Here is a 22203-nt window from a genome sequence, read left to right as displayed (position 1 = left end):
AATTTCTACTAATTAAAATATAAAAAGTATAAAAGAAAGAAATAAGAAATAAATTTGAACTAAGGAGGATAAATCTGTGTGTAGCATATTTAGTTTCATAATAAGAACAATGATGTGAAAACGGTATCTTTATATCTCTACTCATAAACCAGAAACCCCATAAAACACACAAAAATGGGACACCCTGTACATCTAGCAATCGCCAGTCGATATAAAAATAGATATCACACACAATAGTCTCAAAAATGGAAGGAAAAGACAATATTGTCTTCATATTTGTGAAGAAATACATGTCCATATTTATGTAATCGTAGCGACAAAAATAAAAAAATAGAAATAGTGTGTATGATGCCTTTACAAAAATATCTGAAGAAATGGGGATTGACATCAACGTTTAATTAGTATGTCATATTTCATAGTTTCGATATAAACGACATAGTAAACTTTACTCTATTGTTGACTGGCCTTGTACATGATACTGAAATATTCGGATTTATTAAAAAAAATTATATTATTAAAATTAAATTTTTATTTTTGACACGACAAAGAATTGCCGTTTTATAATAAAAATTTTAGAGGTTACTAGATATTTCGTAATAAACATGTAGCTCTGCTATATTAAAAATATTTTGTGGTGTGTTGTTGCATAATCGACTAATTTCCAAACATCGAATGGACGAAAGAAGGAGGCGAAGGGACGAAGTAACGCGAGGAAGTAAGGTGAGGAAGTAACGCGAGGAAGGGACGAAGGAGCGAAGTGTGAGTGTGGGGTTTAAGACACAAAATATTTTTTGCGTCTGAACGAAAAAGCGGTAAGGACAGAAAAAATCGTCCGATTTAAATGAAATTTGCTATGTCGATAGATTGGAGGAACTTGACCGTGTGCGACATGTTACGGGTATGCGACATGTAGTCAGTTTTGACCATAGACAAAGAAATAAAAAGAGACTGACAAATCCCATGGTAGAGAATGAGACCGCGTTCCCGTAGCGCAACTCGGAATAACAATTTTGCAACCAATTAACAGGACCATGGCAGGACGTACGTCTTTATTGCTATCTTTCTTTATTATGTGTGCTTCATATGAAAAAGAAAGAGATAGGTATAAAACGTATCGTAAGGCATTATCGCACATTCTGGCTGGCGGGAAATTTAAATTAGCCATTATTAGTACTATTCTTTCTTTCTGAACGAACTGAAAATTTTCACCTAAACTGATTTATTCCCTATACCACGTAAAGGAAAATCAGTTTAAATAAAAATTTTCAGTTTCTTTCAAAACAAAAGAATACTACTATTATAAGGGAAATGATAAAAAAAGCATAACAAACAAACATATTTATTTATACATAAAAATAAATAAAATTTGTATAATATAATAATAAAAAATAACAGTATTTATTCCACCCACCTACCAATTTTAAATGCAGAAGAACTGACTGTTGCAGGAAACGATCGGCCAATTTTTTTAAAGGGCATTAAAAATCTCATTTTCGAAAAAAAGTGGAGCTGCCTGGTTTTTGCACCCCTTCAATTATTATCAGTAATTTTGGAAAAATAAGCCATTTTTACATATGTATATATCTAAATTTTCCCAGACATTTTGTAAATTAGTTTATTTTAAGATTATTAAATCACATTGTTAAATAAGTTTAAATAAGTACCTACATTTTTTAACCATCAGTTTTTGTCAACTGCCTAATTGCAATAACAAAGTGAATATCCAAGCAAAGAAGACTTTACGAGAATCATGACCCTGAACCATTTTCAAGTCCAGTTTTAATCCTAAAACAAAAGTAAAATAGGTATATTATTTAAGTTTCTATCTGGTTACTATAAACCAGCTATAAACTACCCAAAAATGAAAAAAATTAAATGTATTAATTTGTTATGTTAAGAGAGGTTCAAAATATTTTTGACACTAATACTTCTTTTTTTTTTTCTTCTAGGTACACTTGAGTCACGGTCAGTTTTGTCAGATATCATAGAGAGTTCATTTTTAAATCCAACAACGGCTAATTTTCAGTCTGTTCCATTTCTTTTACAAAATCGGTATAAAAGTGAGATACCAAATAACCAACGATTTATAGAAAGTAAACAGACGTTCAGGACATTTGCTGCTTTTGTTCTTTTACGATTCCGCAAACGGCGGAATTCTAAATTATCGATTAAAAGAAGGTTCAGTGAAATTTACTGTGTCGTTTGTAAAACGACGACGATCAGAATAATAAAAAAGAGAGTTTAGTTAGAAACGTGAGGTTTAGTAAAATCGTAGTTGTAAGAGAACTTTCAAAGCCACGCAATTTCAGATAAACGCTCATATATTTTCCATAGTTTTAAACTAAATTCATTTAATATTTAATATTACCGTAACTTTATTAACATCCACATTTTTATAATTCTTAATTCAGTTGCAAAGTTTTTCTTTAAACTACAGCGCACATATTATTATCAAGACAAAATCTGTGTGACGTGTTTCATACAATTTATTGTTTATATTCTTATTCTCATCATACCCAACAAAATTAAACTTTTAGTACGTAATCGAGAGCGCCATTTTTAAATTCATTGTTGCCAACCATGGACATATTCGGCGCCGGGCGACTAACTGGAACTTAAATTTCCCGCTGGGTATTCAGGTGGTAGCTCTGCTGTAAAATTGTCAAGTGGCAACATTTATTTATTTATTTCCTGACACTGTCATTCGTTTTAACACTTTAGTTTTGTATTACTAGTTTTTGGTTTAAATGTTTGGTAAAATATTTTAAGCTCAAATTTCTTTACTAGCAGACCTTGCAGCCGAACATAGTTCTTTTTAGAACCCTTTTTAGTGCGAAGTGTACAAGATAGCTTAATAGCCGTAAATAACTCATTGCAAATTTATTAGAATATTTTGAACGGAAAGCGGTAATGGCCCTTCATGTCCATCAAGTGTTGTTAAGGAGGTGAGTTTTGTTGATGTAAATAATAACTGTTTCTACATATATTATTTATATTTTTGTTTCCTAAAATATTTTGATTAAAAGAAAATATGTAAAAGTGGGCAGTACCGCGATTCCTGATGTTTCTTCATTATAAAAAAATTGCCACCCTAACGATATTCTTATAGCTCGATTTCAGATGCCCAGAAACATACCTAAAGATGTCATGTAGTTATCTTTCCGAAAAAAAAAGACTTAAAAGAAGCGCTTTTTGATAGTGATTTTATTCCACTAGACAGAGAAAGGCGTACTTGTATCTCTGAGAAATGTAGCAACGCCGCAACAACAGACCGTCGCATTTTTCTCACTCCGACTTAATAAGATCCCAAAGCGATTCATTTCCAAACATGTAAATATCGACCCAAAAGTAAGAGTTGCCAGCGTGGTTTAGAGTTATTCACGGTGATGGTTTTTCATGGTGAAACGTTTATGGAGAACCGGTGATTTTTTTAAATTTAAATTTTTACATGTTGCCGCTTTAATTGAAAACCAATAGCAACTTTGATATCTCAAACCGAATACCCTAAATATTATTACATTTTTGGAAATTAAAATTAACCTAACATAAACTAACTAAACTTAAATTAACCTAATGCAATGGTGCGTTTAGACTTGAGCACGCACGAGCTGAGCGTGCGCTCGTTCGGCTCCGTTCAAATTAAAAACTTATTTTTCGACGAATGAAGTGATCCATTTGTGCGCGCGCAGCAGAGTTGTGTTGGCGAAAATAATGGACGACTAAGAAATAGTTGAGGCTGCAGTCGTTATGCACAGCTTAATTATTAAAAAGGAGAAAAATCGAAAACATCGTCACTGGTGGCAAACCCAAATTTTTAGAAATCGATATAATTTACTGCAACAACGTAGTGTCTGAGGAGGGCTATGATAGGTTCAAAAACTTTACAAGAATGACCAGACCCAACTTTGAATATTTACAAAATTTAATAACACCAAAAATTACGAACAAAAGATACAAATTTTAGAATAGCAATTTCATTAATATCGACATATTCAATATTAATTTTATTTACAAGATCTTGCCATGTGTTTTTTTTTTATTTTTTAATAATACAAAGAATGTTTAACATCCCATAATATAGGCAACTTTTCATATTCTTCAATTAATAATTACGAAGATTCATTGATCCACTCCATAATTTTAATAAAGAAAAGGCAAAAAAAATCACACACGCACGCACGAACGCAGACAAAACAAATTGCCAGTGCAAACTGAGTGTTTACGCACACATAAAATCCCTTTGAGCACGGACCAAAAAACCCACACGAGACGGCTCACGTTCGAGGCTGCTCGCGCACAGACAGATTCAGAGTGAGCGTGCGCGCACAGCCGTTTACACTTGAGCATTCATGGAGGATCAGTGCCTGCGTGCTCAAGTCTAAACGCACCATAACATCGCACCTGCTTAATTGAGTCAATGTATTTTCTTGTTTTTTTACTTTGTTTTTCTTATCAGTGTTAAGAATTAATAACAATGGCGTCATTTTAGAAGTTAAAGGCGTTAACAATAACAATTTTACTGACGTAAAAAAATACTTAACCAATATTCTGTCTCTCAGTAAAGAATTGGAATAAATTAACTCATTTTCTAAAGGAATATATTCACGTAATTTCATAGGTTCTCATTCATTAATCCATTTATCTGGTTACATTATACAGGATTGGATTCTTGCCACACTATACGTTTAATATATGTTTGCTGGACGTGGTCTTTCATTTTAAGGGTTGATACGTTGATACTTGAAAATAGCATTACTTTAACGTATATTCGTATATTATCTAATATATAAAATTCTCGGTGTGACAGTTTTGGTTACCATATTCCTCCGAAACGGTTTGTCGGGTTTTGATGAAATTTTATATGTATATTCAGTAGGTCTGAGAATAGGTTGTTATCTACCCCTAAGTGATAAGGGTGGTCCACCCCAATTTTCTTTGTTTTAGATAAAAAAAATATTATAATTTTTTTTATGATGTGGCATTAAAAAATACATACTACACCCTAAATCTTCACCCTTCTACCATCAACCCATATTTTTTAATAGCGATATTAGTAATTCAATAATTTTCAACCTCGTGAATAAAAATGACCGTTGTTCCATAAAAAAAATTTATATGGCAAAACAACGTTTGCCGGGTCAGCTAGCTATTTATAAATAATATATTTGCCTACACAACTAGTGTCCCACAATAGGCCCTCGCGGCCGCAGTGGAGTACTTAGTCAATACAAACAATACAACTAGTGTCTCTTATCGGGGATATTACGATGATGACATGTTAATCAATGTATGTAATAAAGGAATTATGTCGAAAGGTATGTAGATAGAACAAGTTTTAGAAAATTAGTACCAAATCTACTATTGATATCTAAAGATAAAAAATTAATGATCCAAAAAATCTTTGTTTCTTGTTTGTCATAGCTGAAAACTAATTATTGGATTTTAGTGTGGTTTAAGTCAAGATATATCCACCTTTTTTAAATTGAAATAAATGAAAAAAATTATATGTAAAATTAAATTAACAAGACAAGTTCGTTTCATCGAGATTGGAACCAGTGGCAGTCGAAACAAGACAGAACGGCAGCTAATGTCTTATTCCATAACGCTATTACATATACGACATAAAATGTTTCGGCCAAGATTTATACGATACGTCATCGCTAGATTAAATTAATCGTTAATCCTGGTCAACATATTGGTAAAATGATATTGTATATTTTATACAGGGTGGCCAGGCTGAGCGTGCATTAGAAGTTTCTGAACAAGTACAATATCAATATCGTAGATTATTTGCACCTCATTGTTTCACAATGAAAACTAACGCTTAATATTTTCAATATAGCGACACTTACGGAAATATTTACCGGAATTTGACAGCAATTTTCATATTTTAAATAGGTAATCCCATTTTTTATTACATTTTTAAATTCTCGGTAAAATTTAATGAATTTTGATGTTAAACACTCTATGCTTAACATTAACCTTTTTTAGGGCGCTATTACACTATACAATTTCTTTGTCAAAGATCTTTTATAAAAGATATTTTAAGAAAAATTTGACAGTGTTAATATAACTTATAAAATCACACATATTACACCCTCAAATTCTTCACAATAATATATATTTTAAATAAAATATTTAACAAAGAAATTTTATTAAAATTAAACATTATCATATTTTTTCCAAATAGAAAGCTACGTCTTTTATTTCACTAGAGAAAAGATTTTTCAATTCGTTACTTTTTGATTATAGCCTGGGATACCCTGTATAAGGAAATGTTTTCTTTATACTTAATGATTTAATAGGTCCGCAATTTTTGTTGCTATTCGTAAGGTAAAAAATGGGTAGATACTTTTTCTAAGATATAAATTATTGGTTACAAAATTATAAACAATAAAGAATAAAAAAATATCTGTAGAAAAAGTGTTAAAATCCTCCCTCACCGATGCATAGAAAGTGAAACAATTTCTTTAAAGGGGTATACGTAACGAATGCATTTTTATAACGCATTAAAAAATATAAAAATTATTTATATTAGGTATTGTAACATGAAAACCTGAACTTATTCATGAAACTTGAAAAAATAATTTTTTGAAAGAAACAAGTCACTCTGTATTTCTTTTTGTTACAGGTTGTAAAGATGTTCATATTAGTGGTGTTGATCTTCGGTTTGTGTTGGCTACCCTACCACAGCTACTTCATCTACATCTACTACGACACAAAAGTTATTTACAGCAAATACACCCAACATGTGTATCTAAGTTTCTACTGGTTCGCGATGTCAAATGCCATGGTCAATCCTCTAATATATTACTGGATGAATGCAAGGTAAATATTAAGACAGAGAAACAAATTATTCACGGTATTCGACACGAAGTTTAAGGTCACTAAAATCTTACTGTTTTTGAAATATTTTAACAATTAAGTAATTTAACAAAAAAGGGGTAAAAATAATTGTATTACGTCATTTCTTTAAGCCCATTCAAGTTTTTCAAACTAAATGTACAGCAAAGTTTTTCTAATTACCAAATATTGAGTTGCAATAGTATAATATAATACCTTAAGTTAATAATGGGTATGAAAAAATGAATTTTAAATAAATACTAACTTTAAAAAGAACAATAACTTCTTTAACTTAAATAGTACAGCAAAATAAACCACTAATTCATCAGAATTCACCATAACACATGAGTTTGATTACAGTTGGGGGATGGAACCTTTAGTGTTACAACAGCACCAAACAACAGTGACAATTTTAATAAAAACACTACTGTTATTTTTCTTAAAATTGTTACTGCATTTTGAGAAAATCGTAAATATTTCAAAAACGTAAGATTAAAGTGAGATAAACCTTTATCAAATTTACCTTTATTTTAGTGGTAAAAACTAACCCAAGTAGTATTTTTGGACACATTTTAGATAATGTTTTTATTAATCGTGTCTGGTTTCTTGATACAAAATGGAAACTAATTATATGGCTTTATTACATGTGTTTCCAATGTGGTGGCCACTAGCCGTTTCCTGAAATGTTTCAATGCGGAATTAAAACTTTTAGAGGAAATGTTTCGAAACATTTTCTGCAATTTGTGTCCAAGATATTCCCGCTTTCAGCTGCCACTGTTTCAAAATGTGAAGAAACAAATACCGAAGTAAAATAGTCTAAGTCTGTGTGTGGATTTCATTGAAAACAACCATCAACAATGTCAACTTCCGCCATAATTTTTTTGTCTTAAAATCCTTGTTCTTAGGTTTTCTCTATATTTTTGGTTAAAAACGCTATCACTAGCCGACACGGCGGAATTTTAATTCATTATTTTATAAAATTGATATGGAGTCGGACCACAAATCATCTACATTATATCATATTTGTGTCTAAAAAGAGAGAAACTCGTGTTTCGAAAATGAATCGACAATCAATGGAAACCTTGTTTCCAAAATGTTTCGATTTAGCGCTATCTGTGTAGAAATTCGAACTAGTCACCTGTCAACAACGCCAATAAAACTTCGAGTCAAAATAATTAAAATATTTTTATATTATATTTTATATTTTAGTAAAACATATTTTATAACACAATTAAAATATAAAAATATGTATTCCTATATATATGTAATTTATAAAAAAAGAGAAAAAAATTTTTGGTGGAAACATTTTTCTTCGGTCTCCGGTTGGGTATGGGTAGTGGCTGTTATTACATTTATTCCTAAAACAAATCGTCTCTGTAATGCGAATAATAAATTATTATAAAATCGCATAAGAAAAATATCTGTATTTGTACTCACCATATTATGTCCTTCCTTCTTTTTTTTAATTAGAGTACTATAAAAACTTGAAGAATGCTTAAATTCAAAAACTGCAGAACAAAATCTAAACAATAAACTAAGGTTATGTTCTCATATTTGACAGAATATCAAGTAAATTATGGAAACTTTTCAGGCACAAAACGGGTACGAAATCTATAAATGTGAGCCACATCTGTTTCTTAAAAGTTTCGAAAAATTTGTGACACTAAGATCTTTATTGTTATACTTTATGTAGGAAACCATATTTTGGTAAAATGTTTCGAAACAAAAAACGATTTATTTTACGAAACATATGTATCAAAAATGTGCCGAAACTGTTTCGCAATGTTTCCTCAGCAGATTTTTTTTCGTTGTGTAACAATGCTAAACGGGAGAATTTAATAATATACAGAATAATCGACTGAAAATACTGAATTTTGGGACACTGTACACCTTTTGAAAATAAATTTAAGTTGTAGTTCTTTGACGAATCCAAGATTTATAATATCTCAATTTATAATATCTAATCATTTAGCTAGAATAATCCAATTCGAATAATATGAATAAGCCTGTATTTTCAAACATTTATATTTTATCACAACGATCTTTATTTTATTACAGGTTTCGACAATATTTCAGAACAGCCGTTTGTGGATGGAAGAGATTCTTTATAACGAGAGGTTTCAGCGCTAATTTACAAGCGACACAAAGATATTCGCAAAATTCGAACACAAAGTCTGGTAAGTATGATAAACATTTACTCCGTAAAATATTCCCTTTTAGCTCCCGTGTTAAGAATTGAAATACCTACGTCAAAAATAAGTCGCTTTAGAAAAACATATTCAAGGTTATAAGTTGGTTTACAGAAATTAGTATACAGGAGGTTTCAAAAAACATGTGCCATCTCTCGCGGGAGATTCGTCACGTAAAAATAAGATCCATTTTTTATATCAATAACATGCATAGTCTGATTCTGCTTCGTTTCGTAGCCAAAGGGAGTTAAGGTTTTTATTTTTTTTTCGGTTTATTATAATTTTCTACCAAGTGCTTTTAGCGATGCGAATGAAATTTTGGGGGTAAAGTTACTAAATGTTCTACATATTTTAGTGTTAAATAAGTGTCGACAGATTCACCAGGGACGTACATATGGGTTATCACTAGAATAATTTTCTAAAAGGAACATGTGCGCCACTGACTTTTTTTCTTGTTAGCAAAAATACGTACGAATATTTCGTTTATCTATTTTCTATTCATTAATTACAATCTAAATAAAAACAAAAATAATACACTCAGATGCCAAAAAAACGCAACGGAGAAATTTTTGGTCAAATTTAAAGTGTTATATTTTTGTTATTTTTAGCCCTATTTTTTCATTTTTTTTTAACAACCTGTAAATAATTATATCAATTTTAATTCGTAGACTCAGTTTTTATTTTTTTTGCATATTATGCAGGGTTAATCGAGGGGTTGTTTTTACGCTAACTTTAAAACACCTAAAACACCCTGTGCAATAATTTCGTGCGTAAATTTTTCTGTAATATAATTTTACGGTTAGAACCATGTCTCCTGAGCATTTTGTTTTTTGGATCATGTCAATATATGCCTCGGTTAATTTTTAAGAGCGAAATAAACTTGACACCAACAATTTGCAATTTTCTCATTTATCATTTAATTTTCTTTTTGATTTTTCAATATGATAAGCCGGCTTTAGTGATTATTGTGAACTATATACTACCCTTGTTTATATATTCTTAAAGTTGGTCAACCTCTCGACAAAATGTGCTGCCTCTGGTGAACAAATCGTAAAGCTTTAAAGGAATGAAGCATGTGATTAGGGGCGGAGTCAAAAATATCGATTAATTGCGGTATTTCCCCTCAGAGCAATGTAATAATATAGCTCAAGGATTTTTTGCGAACTATAATAGGGCTCAGCTGATTAAGAAATTTAAACAAAACTATTATTTCATTGTTGATTTTCGATTATTTTTGCTGTTATTTTAAGGATTCTAAACCGTATTTAACAAAGAAATAACAATTTTCAATATGTTGGTACATTAATGCTAATTACTGGTAATTATTAATATTTAAAAAAAGTTACATACACTTACTTTATTTCGATTTGACCCAGAGCTATAAAATTTTATTTCATTCTTCGATAATTTTATTCTAAATTGAAGTTTTACGAATTTAAGATAATTTTTTTTTGAAAACAAGACGTTTATACAATTTTTTTCTTAATTAAAAATATAACTTGGAACTTGTTTCAATAATATTATTTGACATTTAAATAAATATTATGTACTTAATACACCATTTAAATCTTTATTACACGAAATAAATATTTCTTAGCGTAAAACACGGTCAGAGTCAAGTTTGTTTTAACTTTGTACCATATGAAAAAAAAACGGCGTCCAGTTGACAGGAAAATGACGATCGACGACATTTCCCACATAAATTTACATATAAAATGACAGCGATCTTCATTTCATAGCCATCGCTGACGCCGTTTATTTTCGATCAAGAATTATAAAAACTGAAAATATCTTTATGTTTTAACTCACAAAGCTCGTTAAACCATAAAACTTTCTAGTATATTGTTTTATTATAGGAGTAAAAATGACACTTTTCGTGGCGAGACTGTAGGTTTGACATACAGCCGAAGCACAAAAGTCATTTTTACTCCGAATAGAACATGCTATTTTTTTCTCAAACATACAAATAATGTTTCAAACAATTTCAAACGTTCCAAATAATATAAAAATATTTAAAACTCATACCTTGTAAGTAATTATCATGATACAAAAAAACAAGGTATGATATTGCGCGGTTGGTCACCACGTCACAGGTGATAAACGGCAATATTGGTCGGCAAGCTCCACGCGCCAATTTCAAATTTTTTCAAACAGATGACACATAATAAATGTATAATAATGTCATAACTTTTCAAAATGTCCAGCTCGATGATTTTAAGCGATAACTTTAGGGGTTATTTAATTCTTCCCTATTTTAGGTCTTTTTTATTAGTGGCCATTGAACAATACGGATATTTTGTTGTATGGCATATGACGTCTACAGGCGATATGCGCAAACTGAACGAAATTGAGACATATCGACCATACCTTGTTTTCAAGTTTTCTTTGTACCATGAGTAATTATATATCGAGAAACTATGGCGGCTCGTTGAATTTGGATACTTATGTCATTTTAATAATATATTTTCATACTTTTATGCTTAGGCGTAAAGTGCTTTACTTTTTTATGCCTAGGCGTTAAAATGACTTTTTTATATTGCCAATCACGTCGCAAAAATTAATACTTTTGTGACGTTTGAAAAAAAAATAATATTTTGAAACTAACTGGTATATTTTTCTGCCACAACAAAGTTATTATACAGTGATAAATGATAAGATCATATTGAAATACGCTACTGGGTAAAAATTGGCTAAATTTTATCAATAATACTCCATTTCAAAAGTTATTTTCCAAAATAATTAATATTTTTTTAATAATTGATTGCAATTAATATTATTTGACTAGTTTAATTTGATTAATTAATAAGACTAGATTAATTTCATTTAAAATAAATTTGATCAGATTTTTTTCGTATATTCAACGCTACCAGAAAAGTAGAAGGGAAGATTATAATGTATCTATCACAATATTTAAAAAAGAACTATTACAATAATTATTAGAAGAAAAAACAAAAAAGAAAAAAATACCCAAATAAATTCACCTTCTACTCAACTACAAAATAAATGAATATAATCTCTTACAAGAACACTACACAAACTACTTTTGTATTCTACATCTAAACAAATTATCAAACTTATTAATTAATCAAACATAAAGAAAAATTAACCTTAAATTACCCCTTCACCTACTACTTAACTTCAAAATAAAATATAAAAAAACACTACTAAATTTCTTCTGGTAGTCTACACTAAACATTATAATCAAAACTTCAATAAATTAATCTTAATTTTACATTACAACTACAAAGAAACAAGAAAATATTTTAAAACTACATGAAATAAAACTTCGATACGTGCGACCAGTATAATAGATCAAGCGGACAAAGAATATAAAATACTTTAAAATGTGCATTCAGAAAGAAAAAATATCTCGAAAATTAGGGCAACGGCCCAGCTACGTCGAAACACCGGTTCCCATTAGAACACCGAAGTTAAGCGACGTAAGGCGATGCTAGTGGATGGACGGGTGACCGGTTCGAAACTTTGCATCGTGCTGTTGTCCAAAAAGGGAAAAGTGTAAAATCTATTGATACAACCTGCTCATTCACGCCGGTTCAAGGCCGGATGAGATCGATATCTCGTGAGTAAGAGTTAATTTAGACACTTCCTAAGTCGGTAGGCCATTGACCATGATATGGCCGAGGACCGCGGTTCGGATTCCGCGTAAACAAGTAGGTCCCGTCCAGTTTAGCCATTGCAGCAGAAAGGAGACGTTAACTTGAACCTCAAAAAATCTCGAAAATTATCTAAACAAACATTTTTTTTTTCTTATCAGTGAAAAACATTGACCTCGTCGGCCTTGCGGAGTTTGTCGGGTATTTACAATGGTCGAATTGTGTAATTACCAGCTTTTATAGCATATCTAATAGACAAAAAGTATCTGGTCGATTAGTAACCAATTGGCACAGTCCGAAAATTATCGATTTTTATTTTCTCTGTTTTTATTGGCCGCTTCAAAATTCAGAGTAACAAAAAATATTTTTCTCTAGTAAAAGACTGTGAAATACGCCCCGCGATCTGGTGCTTTACATCCATAAACGTCTTAGGTTGAGCTACTTTAAAAATTCATATACAAGGATACTACTATAAACTGCTCATCATGTTCGACGTTTGGGACAAGCTTGGCAGGAGAGTTAGAGGTTGCTAAGCGGTGCCCGCTTCATTAAATTAACTCCGCTTGGTTCTTAAAGAAGAATGGGAAGGCATAACGCAATATGCTATACAGTACGTCTGCTGAATCTGTGTCTATGAAAGGACTGCGGACAAAAAACATTTAAATAAAAAGCAATATATTTTATTTGCTCCGCCCACTCATTTTATTGGCTACTTGCAAATTTGTCGAATTTTTATTGATGGGACGCGTCGTCTAATTTTTTACGAAAAAGATCGAGAGAATATCGTTTCCCCTCTCACGGATACCCCGTAGCTACAGAACGGACAGACGTACTGTATGCGCCTCAATGACAGTATGAATGGATGTAAACAGGCAGTTATAGCAGCCAAGAAAAGCAATGTAAAGTTTTAGGGTACTTTTTATTTATTTTTTCTGTTTGTATACTTGAGTATTACAGATGCTTTCTTTAATATCGTTAGTTCTGTTATCGATATTAATGTTTATCAAAACCAGAACTGTATCGTTAGTCTTTAACGTGTTTTCTTTTTTATTTAGTATAAAGTATCCAATGCAGCGTAACTTCTAAAACCATCTCGTCATATTAAAAAATTACATCAAAAGATAATGGCAATTGGAGAAAATTACAAATTGATCGTGATCAGTTCGTTTCGCTCTTAAAAATTAACCAAAGCATATACTGATATGAATCAAAAAACAAAATGCTCAGGAGTCATTGTTCTGACCATAAAATTATATTTTAGGAAAATTTACACACGAAATTATTGCACAGGGTGTTTTAAAGTTAGGGTAAAAAAAGCCAACATTTCGATTAACCTTGTATAATATGCCAAATACTAAATTTATAAAAAAAACTTAGTTTATGAATTAAAGTTGATATAATTATACACAGCTTGTCAAAAAAATTATGAAAATAGGGCTAAAAGTAACAAAAATATAACACTTTAAATTTGACTAAAAATTTCTCCGTTGCGTTTTTTTGTATCTGAGTGTATTTATAAATTATTTATTACATCTAATTTATTATTAGAATGTATCTGATGTTTAGTGCTACCTAGAGAAATAAAACAAAGAGTTGCATTTTGTTATATAATAATATAATAATTATATTAGTATATAATAAATATAATAGTTATATAATAACATAATAATAGTTGCCAATAAACTAGCATATATAAGAAGGGACAACGTAAACGCTGAAACATTGTATGAACAAATAAAACAATGCATTCACGAAGCAGCTCAAACTAGAAGTGCCAGATTTGAAAAACGCGAAAGATATAGATGTAAATGAAATAAGTGTAAACGAGATAAAGAAAGCATTGAAGAACTCAAAAAATGGAAAAGCTGCGGGGCCGGCAAACATTTTCATTGAGCTAATAAAGCAGGGACCCGATATATTATTGGAAATACTAGCTGATGGAGACAAAAAAAGATGTAGCAACTACAGAGGCATTAGTTTGACAAGCTCAATGGGAAGGTTGTATGGCAGGATATTAAAAGAGAGAGTAGAAGAGAGCTTTGAAGAAATAGAAGAACAAGGTGGTTTCCGCGCTGGGCGTTCTTATACAGACAACATATTTGTGTTACAACAAATAATTGAAAAAAGGAGAGCTCAAAATTTGCACACGCATCTGGTATTTATAGATTTAGAGAAAGTCTATGACACGGTGCCTTTGAAGAAATTATTTGAAATCTTGGTTGAGGCAAATGTGAGTAAAACATATATCAATGCAATCTGGAATATGTACAAAAATCCAAAAAGTATGATCAGACAGGGGAAGTTCCTATCGGAATCCTTCTTGACATCTAAAGGACTTAGACAGGGGTGCAGTTTATCACCTACCTTATTTAAAATATATATCCAGGAGGCATTGAAAAACTGGAGAAGGAAGAGTAGAGCTATGGGAATAGAGATTGACAACCACTGTCTATCGACCTTGTTCTTTGCAGACGACCAAGTTATTGTTGCAGGTTGTGAGGAGGATGCCGACTATAGGGATGCCGACTAAGGAAGCTTGAGGAAGAATACGACAGATGGGGACTCAATATCAACCTCACAAAAACCGAATACCTGAAAGTAGGAGAAGAACAAACTGAAGATCCTGAACTACACATACATGAAATTAAAAGATGTAGCGAATATAAATATTTAGGAAGTATTATATCTGGAGAAGGGAATTTGCAAGAAAGATATACAGTAGAGTTCAACAAGGTAGGAAAGTAATCGGTCTTTAAACCCTCTCCTGTGGTCAAATAAAACATCCATCCAAACAAAGATAAGGATTTACAAAGCAATCGTAGATCCAATTTTAACATACGGTGCCGAATGCTGGCAATTTACAGCAAAAGAAAGAAGGATGGTCGAGTCAGTGGGATGGATCTTCTCAGAAGAGCATGTCGCATATCAAGGATGGAACACATTAGAAATGAGGAGATCGGGCAAAGAACAAGGCGAATATATACCAGCACCGACAACATCGAATCGAGACAGCTACTATGGTATGGACATCGTAAAAGAATGGGAGGGAAAGATGGCCAAAAGGGCAATGGAGTATCGTCCCAAAGCAGAAGGAAAAGAGGAAGACCTACAACTACGTGGTTAGATGGAGTAGACCAGTACATGAGAGACAGAGCTATTAACCAGGAAGAATGGCAAAATCGAGCAATATGGAGGTCGAAATGCGGGATGCGGCAGAAGCTGTAGGACCCCCGCTTTATATATATATAGTTGCATTTTTAAGATAACTACAAAAGGCTTATTTTTTGAATCTTTAACATCCTGTAACTTTAAAACTATGCATTTTCGCACCTACGAGTATATTATAGGATCATTTTTCATTTTTGTTGATGTGGAATCGATGAATATTTATTCAACACTTTGGCCCAGTTAATGACGTTAACATTTTTTAAAGGTTACTAATAGACTTGGATTAAGGCAAATTAATAAAATTGTGTTTATTACATGAAGAAGACCGAAATCGACAAAATATGAAGGAACGACTTCGGCATTAAATGGCCAACATAATTGTACCACCGTCTGCAGAATCTTTAAACGGTGACTATACTAACAAGAGAAAAATAGTCAGTGGCGCACAGTTTCTTTTTAGAAAAATATTGCGTCGATTTTTTTTAAGACGCGCCCTCGGTCGCGCCCAGATTTAATTGGTTTCTTACAAGGTACATGTACGTTTAGTTAAAGGAAAATAAATCTAACAATAAATATAAATTCTGTTAAAATGAAACCTACCCTTACATTTTTACCATTTCACTAAAAATCCAGACAATGTTCTTTACACAAATTTTCCACGGTAGACATACACAATTCTAAAAGTTTTATTTAACATTTTTTTATTATTTGATTAAGTCAATGCAGCGTTCTTTCTCTAAACGTTTTTCGAAATTTAAGCAATAGTTTTCTTTTTAACGGCACGATTTCACAAACTAAACACCATGTTGTCTATTTTAAAATATCTATTCCAGAATCAGTCAACCACAGTTCATCATTTATCCATAACCAGAAAATTATGAATTATTTGACAAATTTCGCGCTACACCTCTAACTAAATCAGATTTCTTTCGATATTAAAAATTTAAATATTGCTTTATATTGACTAAACCAAACATTATACGCAATAATCAATACAAAAACCCAGGTTGTTTTATAATTTGAGTTTTTATAAACACCCAAACTGCCCAAACGGCGAAATTTTTCCAACGACTGAAATCCTTTTATGAATGACGCGGTCAATGACCAATATAAACTCTATCTATCGCACCTTAACCTGTTTATTTTCTATACGTAGTATACCTTACCTTGTTGGTGTTAAGAGCCGCGGCATTTGGAGTTTGATACGTGCAAAACATAGGGGGAATGAAGGACAAAATGAAATTTTGACCAGCAGTAGAGAAAATGGGTAAAATAAAACGTTTTGAAGCGAAAATTGGACAAATTGATGGATTTTGGGAATAGTTTAGAATATCTTAGGATGAAAAAAAGTTTACAAAAAGTATAACTTAAATATGTATTTCCTAATTTTCTTCTGATTTTTTTGGGGGGGCATTAACTATTTATTTGACCTTATGATTACGCCGCCACTGATTCCAGTGATAATACATATTATGTACGTCGCTGGTGAATCTCTCCATACTTCTGTAACGTTTTTAGTTCGTTACATGTGTTTTTTATATATGATATACGATGTCTGGCCTATCATCACCGGATTCCCTCTCGTTCAGGCCGGATAGTTATTTGGCACGCTTGGCGTAATTTTTACGTTCCCTAGTCGCCAACCGTGCTATCGTTTCACTGTTCTGTGGAGGCGCGCGCTGTCAAGATCCTTGTCATATGTCAAGGCGTCTCTCTGCGTTTTAACCTCACTTTGTTTTTGGCCACGGTTGCAAATCCTGCTTTTAGAAATGGCAATTTAAATCTTGCTGCAAAATCTGAATCAGCTGCCATTTCGAAGCAACAAATAAAGATGAGATATTATCTTTATTAGATTCGTTATTATTATTGAATATTTTTAGGGTAGAGTTTTGGATGTCCCAACCTAACTTGTATTTGTATTTTGCTGGCACGTTGGCGTCCCTTTTCTTTTGTCCTCCAGAATATCACATGGAAGAAAGAACATGTTCTTTATTATTTAGTGAGCCCTCGGAACTAATTCGAGGTAGGTTCATTTTGTTTATTAGACCTTGTTTGATTTTAAACAAGAGTTTCGTATTTTTAGGGTCCAAGGTACGGAATATTTACAAGGTATGGGCATTATCCAAGGTCCTAGTAGTATCCAAGGTACGGGTAGTGTTCCCCTATACCGTTATTTTATGGACGGACTGTGTCCAAGGTTATGGTCCAAGTTACGGACATTATCCAAGGTCCTAGTAGTGTTCCATAGTACGGGTAGTATCCCCATATTGTCACAGTATGGATACAGCGTAAGCCCCATGCTGCTTCGCTCCCATTTCTAAGCCTAGTCAGTAGCTACGGCTGTAGTGATTCATGGTGTCCTCATTCTGGCCCCTTTTGTTGTTTTGGCCAACAGGATCACCGACAGACAGTACAGAGATGCAAGCCCACCTCACGTTGTTACTGTTTGAAGCAAGGTTACATAAAGAACAGCTAAGTGTAGATTTAAGTTCTAGTTTTACATTTAACATCTAAAACATTTTCAGTCTTAAACAATAACGTACATTTTAAGTAAGATCGTTCAGACTATATTTAGTGGTTAGATTGTTAAGAACATATTTAATAATATTTACATACATAGCTTTACTCGACATATAACCACTAAAATAATTATTAAAATTGTACAATGCTATTTACCATCAGAATTCATCATGAATAAATATAGCCATTAGTTTTAAGTAATATACAACTGTGTTTTCTTTCTCTGTACATGCCTGGCGCCCAATATCTATTTCTTTTGTTTATTGTTATTAATTAGTTTTCTTTCCAGTGAAATACCTTATCCACGACTGCTCTCCGATGAAAAGCTGCCGTTCGCAGTGGTAGTTGTTATAAAAAAACGCTACACTTCTATAGCATTATAATATGTCGCACTTATAGTTCCTTTTACTCCCAAAATTTAATTTGAATTGCTAACAGCACTTTATAATAAATTGAAAAAAATTAAGACTTTAATCCCTATAGCTACGAAACAAAGCAGAATCGGACCTATGTTCAGAACTTTTGATATAAAAAAATAAATCTTATTTTTACATGAGGAATCTACCCCCATTTAGAAAGATGGCACATGTTTTTTTAAAACATCCTGTAGTAATTTATATAAAAAATAGACATAAATTGAACAGAAAAATGAAGATATTTTTTTTAAGTCGTCATATAACTTCTCAGATCGCTCTTGTAATAGCATAATATAAACGAACAAATTTTTTTTATTATATAAAATACAATGATTCTTCAAATTAAAGCAAAAAGTAAGAGACAATGTTTATTTATCTACGTTCCCAATCTAGTGGAATGGATAATTAGGGATGGCCACGTGTAGCTTGGTGCATGTTCTATGGAAATTTGTAATAGCAAAAGCAGCTTGTTACAAGAGAGTAACCTAATGGAAAACTAACATTGTAGGGCAAAGCTCTCAGTGTTGAAACATTTACATAAAAATTACCACAGATCCATTTTAAAAATTTAAAAATCTATAATAAAAAAATATTGTCATCGATCAAATGTTATAGGATAAGTAATTAAATTAGTAATAAACAAACAATGTTAGGATCTAAAATAATATTAAAAAAAAATTACAGGCACGTGTTAAATGGATGATTCTATATACAGGGTGTCCCATAAATAAGTGCAAATATTGGGGTGCAAATATCCGGTCAAAAGAAACATATCGTCGGTGAAATATGATAAACTGCTAACTCCATTATTCCTAATTTTAGAAATGAGAAAAGAGACGGTACAAAAAAATATATACACATCCCTCAAGATAAAGAGATAACAATAATATTTGTTAATTATTAACTTAAGATCAAAAATGGACTTTGCAAGTTATCACGTTTCACTTGGTTTTCACAAGTAATTCGACAAGATGTCAAAGAAAGGAGAAAAAACATTTGATTTTTTCAGTATCATTGAGCTAATCGGTGGAAGACTATGCACCTCTACTACAGAATGTGGATAACGTAGGAGGTGGCAACACTGCAAGGTTTAGATACACCGTATAGAAATCTCAGGTGAATAAACAAATGACACTAAAAAGTTTTTTAGAATTTCCCGGAAAATGTCAAGAAAAATTTAAAATTTTTAACATTTTTTTTTGCAAAATAACATCATAGGCTTGTTTCTGGGGTCGAAATGTACCAGTTAAAATATTTGCACTTATGTATGAGATACCCTGTATATTAAAGGAGATATTAAACATCAGAAGAAATCAGGCAAATAGACTCAGTATAAAATTAAAATTGTTTATACAGGGTGACTATTTGAAAACGAACAGTATTTCATATTATCTCTACCGATGATAGTATGAAAATTTGGCGAAATACGTCAATTTACATATCAAGGGGGACAATTTTTGAGGCATTTGTTGTCGTGTTACTTTCAACCCTTTGACCCCCAGGGCACCTACCACTAAAATTTTGAATGGCAACCCCTATTTCTTTTACCATTTCTGTGTTCCTTATAAAATTCTCAAAAAATAATGCAGTTTATGTAGAATTCTATAGGAAACACAAAAATGGTAAAAGAAATAGTGGTTGCTACTTAAAATTTTAGGGGTAGGTGCCCTGGGGGTCAAGGGGTTGCAAGTAACACGACAACAAATGCCTCAAAAATTGTCCCCCTTGATATGTAAATTGACGTGTTTGGCCAAATTTTCATACTATCATCGGTAGAGGCAATATTAAATACTGTTCGTTTTCAAATTGTCACCCTGTATGTCTGCAACTACTCTAAGAAGTGTCTCTAGAGAGAGATGCACTCAAAGAGAAAGTGTTCATCTATCAGGTACCTTGTAACTGCAGTGAGTCGTACATTGGTAACCATATGTATAAAACAATCATCAATTTAACTGATCGAGCCAAGTAAAAAATTATATGCATATTTGAGTAACGCGATTTTGGAGCTGTATTTTTTTGTAACGTCGTGTCGCGCTCCACAACAAATCAGGTACCTGTTACTGAAGAACGACGATCATAATAACGACGAAACTATAAGTTATTTATAATTTGCAAATAAATTATTTATGATCGCTCTTGGAGTTAGCTTAAACCGCAGTAACCGCATAGCGTCGTGTTTCGCTCCAGCCGTCGCGCTCGTAGGGTCGCGGACAACTGGAACTGGTAAGTACGTAGCGTCGCCCGATCTCTACCGTGACGTGTTTTGCTCCAGCCATCGCGCCGGCCAGTCGCGCTCCTAGAGTCGTCCAGTACCAGTGGAGCAGCGCTCGTAGGGTCGAGTTTTCGTCTGTCGCGCTTTGGTCGGTCGCTGTTAGCGTCGCCGTTACAGTCGTTACGTTACTTTCGAGATCGCGGTTTTCGGTAGGTATATGTACTATATAGTCATTTTTAATTGATAATAAATACATGTCAGGTACATTAGATAGTTACATACAAAAATAAGAAAAGCAAAGAAGAAATATGATCAAAAAAAAGGAAATTTTTCAAACTACTTTCAATTGATTAAAAATATAATCCCAATTAAAGTTATATAGTCTGTAAACAAAGACAATTACATTTTACTAATACACGGGAATAAAGTAACACTGATTTTGAACATTTTACTTCTCTTTTCCACCAATAAGGAATATATGTAGATGAAAACATACAAGTAGATAAAAAATTTAGCATATGGTATAGGTATCTCGAATAATGATTCAAATTATGTGACTTTTTATTGTATCTAATACATGTTATAACACGTATCAGAAGAATATAAATCTAAATATTATTGTGGCAAAAATATAAAACTTATAAAAGCAATTCTTCAGTCTGAAGAAATCGCCATCTTTTCTTCAGACTGAAGAATTAAATTAATAAAAAATATTGAATACAATCATTACTGATCAGTACTACTGGTGATAAGGTGATAATCAGCACTAATATTCTTCTCTGCACCGTTAATAAAAATACCGATATAAAGCTGTTTTCATGTGTCTCCAACTAAATAATAAATTACTTGAAAAACTGTTTTAACAAACTCTTGATCAAAATGTTATGAACGATCAATTGCTTTTATAAGTCTAAATATTAGCCTCAGTCTACAAACAATAGTTAGTATCATTATTAATCAATGCTCGCATCTTTATTTTCTGGACCAGACTATTCCTTGAACGTCATTTAATCAACCTTTATTATTATCTTAGAAAATTCATTCTTTTACAGGTGGTGGTGGCGGTACAGTAAAATTACAAATCAGTCCTCCGGTCTATCGGAATGGTGACGCACATCACGCACTTTTGAATGCTGATAGCGATAAAAATATTAATAACAAAAGAGGAAGTACAAAAGCAACAAGAACTACATCTTTAAAAAAAGAACTTCAACAAACAACTTATTTGTAATAAAATTATT

General features: G+C 32.0%; 1 protein-coding gene across 1 annotated transcript in view; it reads left to right on the top strand.

Moving 5' to 3' along the window:
- LOC115881345 (tachykinin-like peptides receptor 86C) overlaps positions 1–22203 on the top strand; it is a 164646-nt gene extending 142443 nt beyond the window's left edge. The window contains exons 9-11 of the mRNA XM_030898789.1: positions 6632–6828; positions 8902–9020; positions 22015–22203. Of these exons, the coding sequence (XP_030754649.1) occupies positions 6632–6828; positions 8902–9020; positions 22015–22193 (495 nt within the window). The 3' untranslated portion in view covers positions 22194–22203. The remainder of the gene's footprint in view (positions 1–6631; positions 6829–8901; positions 9021–22014) is intronic.

This window comes from Sitophilus oryzae, unplaced genomic scaffold (genome assembly GCF_002938485.1).
Source record: "Sitophilus oryzae breed Bouriz unplaced genomic scaffold, Soryzae_2.0 scaffold_1716_pilon_pilon, whole genome shotgun sequence".
In the NCBI taxonomy this organism is placed as follows: domain Eukaryota; kingdom Metazoa; phylum Arthropoda; class Insecta; order Coleoptera; family Curculionidae; genus Sitophilus; species Sitophilus oryzae.
Note: the sequence above shows the minus strand (reverse complement) of the source record. Positions and strands in the feature narration are given on the sequence as shown.